At 48.3% G+C, this 7,396-nt stretch overlaps 1 protein-coding gene across 1 annotated transcript; it reads right to left on the bottom strand.

Moving 5' to 3' along the window:
* Positions 1–1,320: 1,320 nt before the first annotated feature.
* LOC140723445 (ribonuclease inhibitor-like) lies at positions 1,321–4,026 on the bottom strand. The gene is made up of 5 exons (XM_073038021.1): positions 2,765–4,026; positions 2,447–2,617; positions 2,121–2,291; positions 1,798–1,965; positions 1,321–1,633 (listed from the first exon to the last, which is right to left on the bottom strand). Exons 2-5 carry the CDS (start codon positions 2,542–2,544, stop codon positions 1,546–1,548), a joined length of 525 nt encoding a protein of 174 aa, XP_072894122.1. The 5' UTR covers positions 2,545–2,617; positions 2,765–4,026; the 3' UTR covers positions 1,321–1,545.
* Between the last annotated feature and the right edge of the window lie 3,370 nt (positions 4,027–7,396).

The following is a 7,396-nucleotide window of genomic DNA, read 5'->3' as shown; positions in this document are numbered from 1 at the left end:
GAGATTTACTGTGTTTCTGACCCCTAGGTGTATGTAATGGGATGATAAAATAGGAGCTTCACTCAGTGTCTGACCCTGGAGGGTTCTGATGGGACGATGTGGAGTAAACCACACTCTCTGTCTGACACAGAGATTGTGTGATGGTACGATGCGGAGGGAGCTTCACTCTGCGTCTGACCCAGAGAGTCTGTGATGCGACATTGCAGAGGGATCTTCACTCCGTATCTGATCCGTGGAGAGTGTGATGGGGCCCTGTGGAGGGGCATACACTCTGTGTCTGACCCTCTGCTGTTTCCGACCGTTGAGGACGCAGGTCTGATAGTATACCATATATGAGCTTCCAATCTCTTTTGTCGATTTTGTCTGCAAAGCCAGGAGAGTGCTCAGGAAGGTTGGGGTCAGGAGAGTGGGCGTATCTCGGGTGCGAGGAAGCGGTGGTCGGCCTGGATGGGGATGGGGAGTGAAGAGATCGTGGGGACTAGACAATCTCAGCCTGGAACTGAGGCGCCGCTGTACCACTTCATTGTGTATGTGTGGTTCCCTGTGTGTGTGTGTGTGTGTGTGGTTCCCTGTGTGTGTGTGTGTGTGTTTGTGTGTGGTTCCGTGTGTGTGTGTGTGTGTGTGTGTGTGTGTGTGTGTGTGTGTGTGGTTCCGTGTGTGTGTGTGTGTGTGTATGTGTGGTTCCGTGTGTGTGTGTGTGTGTGTGTGTGTGTGTGTGGTTCCCTGTGCTACAGTTCCAAGGTGAACACAATAAGAGTCTCCTTTGTAATCTGTGTCAACTCGAGAACTCTTTTTGTATATCTCACACTGCAGATACGTGTTTTCTCCCCGTGTCTGACCCCGGGATTGTGTGATGGAACGGTGTGGTGCGAGATTCACTCTGTGTCTGACCCCGGGAGTGTGTGATGGGACAGTGTGGAGGGAGATTCACTCTGTGTCTGACCCCGGGAGTGTGTGATGGGACGGTGTGGAGGGAGATTCACTCTGTGTCTGACCCCGGGAGTGTGTGATGGGACAGTGTGGAGGGAGATTCACTCTGTGTCTGACCCCGGGAGTGTGTGATGGGACGATGCAGTTGGAGCTTCACCCTGTGCTGAATGCCGGTATTCCATCCCGCATCCCATTCGTACGTGGGACCTCACTGAAATCACGTCTGACATTACAGTAGATGTTAACTGTCTGTGGGCACCCAGTCTCTGAGACACAGCTGTACCAGTGTGAGGAGCTCAGAACCATTATTGCAGTTCACCGAGTGTGGGGAGCAGCAGTAACCCCAGGTCACTGTTTCTCCTCTAGTGAGACTCAGGTCCGACACCAATGCAGGAAGTTACAGCGGTTTATTGATTTCATCATGACAAATGTAAATCAAGGAATGTGTGAACTGGACAGGACGCGGAAACATGTCACTGCGGCACCGCCTCTGAGATCACAGAGCCTCGGCTGAAGCCAGGATCTGTTAGAACATTTAGAAATTAAACGTGTATTGCAGGAAATCGGCCAACATGTCCTCATCCAGCGAGTAGGGATGTTCACACATTCAGATGTTCACAACTCCACTCTCAGTCCTGGTCTGGGTTCCTGCAGAGATCTCAGTTCCCTCTCTCCTGTTGGACTGAACCGATTCCAGTGCAGCCTGAAACAGATGGAGGAATAAAGATGAAATAAACAGATTACACAACAGTGTCAGTAACAGGGGACCAGGGTTAATGTTTCAACAATACTCACAGACAAATATCACCAGAAACCCCGCGGATCCGCTGATACTTTATCACATTGAACATTAACACAAACACTCACCCGATCCACTTCAGACTCGGGAGGGTCAGTATGAGGCGGCGGAGAGCGGGGACAGATCGGTCTGTCAGCGAGTTTAATCCCAGGTCCAGCTCCGTCAGTGATGAGTTTGTAATGAGAGCGAAGGCGAGATCCTCGGCGCCAGAATCCCTGAGACCGACATTGTACAGCCTGGAGATGAGAGAGAGTGAGGGTGAAGGGCACAGAGAGGCAGGAGATGGTACAAATCCCCAGTGTTTATCAGTAACGCAAGTACTGATCACATTAGTATTCAGTGTTAGGCACCCAGTGACTGTAAACACAATCTCCCACAGTCTGGTACTTACAGCAGTTTCTGTATTTTACACTCCGGGTTTCTCAGAGCCGCAGAAACCAGTTTCACTCCTGAATCTCCCAGTTTATTTTCACTCAGATCCAGCTCCGTCAGTGATAGGTTTGTTCTGAGAGCAGAGACGAGATCCTCGACACCAGAATCTGTGAGACCCACATCCCTCAGCCTGGAGATGAGAGAGAGTGAGAGTAAAGGACGCAGAGAGACAGGAGACGGTACAAATCCCCAGTGTTTATCAGTAACACAATTACTGATCACATTGATGTTCAGTGTCAGACACCCAGTGACTGTAAACACAATCTTCCACAGTCTGGTACTAACCCCAGTTTCAGTATTTTACACTTCGGGTTCCTCAGAGCCACAGACACCAGTTTCATTCCTGAATCTCCAAGTTTATTACGATCCATGCTCAGATCCATCAGTGATCGGTTTGATCCGAGAGCAGAGGCAAGATTCTCGGCACCAGAAACTGTGAGATCGACATTGTCCAACCTGGAGATGAGAGAAGGTGAAGGACACAGAGAGAGGAGGTGGTACAAATTCCCAGAGTTTATCAATATCTCAATTACTGATCACATTAATGTTCAGTGTCAGACACCTAGTGACTGTAAACACATTCTCCCACAGTCTGGTACTTACCCCAGTTTCTGTATTTTACACTCCGGGTTCCTCAGAGCCGCAGAAACCAGTTTCACTCCTGAATCTCCCAATTCATTTCCCGCAAGTCTAAACACAAACAGACTTGAACAAATTGATGAATTGATGAGGGTCTGAGGGAATTACTCTCAATCAGGTATTTCAGGAAACACTATACCCTTCAGTAAATCACTGATCGGTGTTCCCATCACTGTCAACGTCCCTCTCTGCCCAGCTCCAGGGTATTCACCGAATATCAGTAATTTAATCTGTCGGTGTGACCCTGTAAAATACACATATTCGGTCTCATTTCTGACCGTTAGAAAAGTGTTATTGGCCTGAAAGCATCAGAAGGGGCAGGGATAAATGATGGAAGAAAGTCCCGCAGTGAGGAAAATTTATGATTGGGAGACTGTCGATGGGAATGGTGGGAGAGACCGCACCTGAGGAAAACTCGATGGGAAGAGAGATCCCACAGGAGGATGGTAAAAGTTAATCCTACAAGACGAGAGGATGCAGAAAAAGATTGCACAGAAGAGGTGGGTCTGAACTGGGGCCCACAGTCGGGAGTGAAGATTTGCCCATGGGGTCTGGGTATCTGGTAGTGAGCACAGTCACACAGGTGGACTGATGGTGATAGTCACACACGGGGAAGGGCAGGCAGGACAATCTCACAATGGTATTTCTTTCCTTCTCACTGGGACAGTCTGCTGACGTTCTCTTGTCCCTCACCGGGAAGGGGGTGTGAATCTCTGACCCACCTGCTGCAGTCAATGTCGGTCTGGGTGTCAGTAACAGTGAGAAGGAACATTGTCAATGGACGTGTCACAGGCTGAGAAAAACACGACCATTCCTGTGATTTATTATCATTAAACCAAAGGCCGGTGTTCTCTGAACTGACAAAGTCTCCAACAGCCCTTCACAAGGAATCACAGAAACCTCCTGTATTTGGGGAATTAGTGGCCAGGGCATTTGACACAATTCTTCAGAACCTCATTTACTATAGTTTTAACCAAATCCCTTGACATTGAAACAACACAATGGAACAGTTTCACAGATCAGAGTGAGAGATAAGTCAAGTTACCTCAAATCCTGGCACTTGTGCAGCCCGGGTCCGAGCCGCTGGATTCCTTCACTCTGAATGAGGCAGTACTCCAGGTCGAGGTGTTTTATTGTATCACGGAGTCCGATGACATGAGACAGGACTGCGCAGTCAATCGGGGTCAGTGTCATTCCACGGAATGAAAGTGACTCCATTGATTCCAGTGCGGCCTGAGCCAGTCCAAGATTCTGAGACTCAAACAGGTAGTGCAATGTGTTCAGGAGGCTCCTTTTACCAGCTTCACTCTCTGTGATGGAACTCTGGTGTTTAACCTTCTCCTTCACCCAGTCAATCACCCGGCAGGTTATTTGAAGAGGGAATGGACCCAGAAACTTCACCAGGCCCCGAGCTGTCATTGGGGAGGAGAGACCAGCAACAAAACGAAGAAATACCTCAAATCGTCCATCTGTCGTGTTGTGGGCCTCATTGAGGAATATCAGGAGATCCTCGGGATGTGGATTCAGGAATTGTGCGACTGCAGCTACAAACTCTTGGATGGTGAGGTGTGGGAATGTGTACACCACACACCGGGCAGAATCCTCTCTCTCCAAAAGCTCCATCAGGAACCCGGACAGGAACTGGGAAGGCTGCAGATTGTAGTTGATCAAATCTCCATCTGTAAACACAATCTTCTTCTCGGACACTCCTCTGAAGGCCATCTGACCAACCCTGAGTAACACATCACGGGGGTTCTCAATCTCACGGCCGTGGTTTTTCAGGATGTTGTAAATATAGTAGGAGTACAGTTGGGTGATGGTCTTGGGAACTCGCTGCGGGTCCCTGACTCTTTGTGTGAAGAAGGGGCCCAGTGCCAGAGCGAGGATCCAGCAGTAGGAGGGGTTGTAGCTCATGGTGTACAGGATCTCGTTCTCCTTCACATATTTGAAAACAGCTGCCGCCACCGTCTGATCTTCAAAATGCCTGATGAAATATTCCTTCCTTTCCTCAACACCCAATCCCAGGATTTCAGCCCAGATACTGATCTCTGCCTTTTCCAATACATGTAATGCAGTGGGGCGGGTAGTCACCAGCACTGAACACCCTGGGAGCAGCTTGTCCTGGATTAAACTGTACACAATGTCAGACACTTCACACCACCACTCGGGATCTGGGCACTGGTGCTTTGGTTCGGTGTCTCTCCGACTGTCAGCAAAATCGATTCTGTGTTTGAATTCATCCAAACCATCGAATATAAACAGCAACCCCTCTGGGTTCTTCCAGACCTCTCTCAGGATATTCCCAAAGTAAGGATACTGATCCAGAATCAGTTCCTTCAGGTTTATTCTGCAGTTAATGGAGTTTAAATCCCGGAATTTGAAACTGAAGACAAACTGGAACTGTTGGTATATTTTCCCCGTGGCCCAGTCATAAACAATCTTTTGTACCATTGTTGTTTTCCCGATCCCCGGGACTCCAGCCACTGCTGCCGAACTCCCAGATTTGGATTTACTCCGGGAAAAGCTGCTCTGGAGTAACTGATCAGTCCGGATTTTTTCCAACTCTCCGCGGAGATGTTTCTGTCTACACTCCTCGTGGTCTCTGCCTCTTGCCAGCAGCTCATGTTCCACCAGTGTCCGATCTCGAACAGTAGAAATAACCGTGAGCTCAGCGTATCGATCAACCAGCTGGAAAACCTTCACCTTCTCCCTCATCAGGATCGTGTTCACTCTCAGTGTTTCAGTTTGTGCCCGCAGAGTCTCTTTGTGTTTCTGTTGAACATCTTCCATGGGAAGAGAGAACATATTCAAAATGTTAAATGGCTCATCTGACAAAGAACTTTATAACTGCATTTCAACATTCAGTGTTTGAGATTACGTGAATAAATTCAATGCTTCCATGGATATTAGGACAGAAAGTAAAGTTCTGTTCACAGACACCGGAATTTACAGCAGCGTATGTCCCTGAAAATGTCCAATCCTCATGTTCTGGTTCTAGTTATTAGTGAAGGTGAACATTCCTCTGATTGCACTTTTTGCGGTAGCTTAAACAAGCATCACTCCCCACTAACATCTTAACTACATTCTACAGAGGAGTGGTTGAGAGTGTGCTGACCTTTTGCATCACAACCTGGTACTCCAGCTGCAGTGCTGCCGACAGAAAAACCTTGCAGATGGTTGTTAGGGGAGCAGAGAAGGTTATTGGGGTCTCCCTACCTTCTGTCCAAGACGTCTTTCAGAGTCGATGCCTCCAGAAGACACGGTACATCATTAAAGTCCCCTCGCACCCTCTCCATGAACTGTTTGTTCTTCTGCCATCAGGCAAACGTTACAGGAGCATCAAAACTAAAACCACAAAGCTACTAAACAGCTTCCTCCCACAGGCAGTCAGACTGCTAAATAGCTGCTCGATCTGACTCTACTTTGGACACTTTTAACTGCACTGGACACTTGTAACTTGATTTTAACTGACATGTGGCTGTTGTGTTTTTCTTTTTATTGTTGTGTTTACTATTTATTGTTGCGTTTGTTATGTTATGATTGCATTTCTCCTGGGGAAACGCTGTCTCATTCTGCCCTGCGGAGCTGATGTACAGTTAGAATGACAATAAAGTTTTCGAATCTTGAATATTCTATTGCAATCCTGACTGCACTCCCATTACAACAAAATTTCACTATATTTAAAGCATTGTTTACCTCATTGACAGAGGATGTTAATGTTGATCTGGTGTGGAACTATGGAGAGCAGGACACTGTGCATTTTGGCAAAGCTGAACACTGGGGAGTCACAGGTGTCCACTGCTCTTGCATCAAAACAGGAGCAGAATACGCGGGAAATACTCAAGTCGGGCAGCGTCTGGGGGAGAATCACAGTGAAGTTGCGGATCGATAACCCATCGGAATGACAGGAATGAAAATGGGTAGTTTTCAATCGCAGTGATGGAGGATTGGTGGAAAGATGGAATCTGTGATAATGGAAGAAACCGCAAGCGTCTGTCTCAGTGATGTACATCGTGTCTGTGGGCGAGGGTGGTGAAGTCTTGGAAACTGCTACTCATCAGCGTTGCAGTGGGGATGTGGGGCGCTGTCTTATGAGGCCTCCGTCTGTCAGAGTCGACCGTGGATGTCCTACCCCTGCAAGTCAGGACACTTCGATATGGAGAGGAAGCTTTTGCCGATGTAGCAAGCTCCCTCTCTCCATGCATTTGATGAACACCAGGGAACGGCAGAGACTGACACAGCTTGGCAGGATATGCCAGTCTGCGTTGAACACCATTTAACACTGACTTAGGGGCTCCAGGTCAGGAATTTTCCCACTGGGTTTACTCCCAATCTCTTTCCCATGAGGGGTACAGTTGCAAGGCAGTGGAGTTTTGAGATCAGAGTTTCCCTACTCCTGGGTGAGCTGCCAATCACGGCTGATGAGCCCATATGAACAAAGCGACTGGCTGTAAGGCATCAGTAACCCACCTGTGCCCCTTCTCCTGTCAGAAGAAACGCTTTACCAGGCTTAGTGGCTAAACCGCATGTGAAGGCCAGGAGCTGGACAGAGGCTACTCGCCACTGAGAGCATTTCATTGGTCGTGGCAGCTCATC

The sequence above is a fragment of the Hemitrygon akajei genome, unplaced genomic scaffold (assembly GCF_048418815.1).
Source record: "Hemitrygon akajei unplaced genomic scaffold, sHemAka1.3 Scf000113, whole genome shotgun sequence".
Classification (NCBI taxonomy): domain Eukaryota; kingdom Metazoa; phylum Chordata; class Chondrichthyes; order Myliobatiformes; family Dasyatidae; genus Hemitrygon; species Hemitrygon akajei.
Note: the sequence above shows the minus strand (reverse complement) of the source record. Positions and strands in the feature narration are given on the sequence as shown.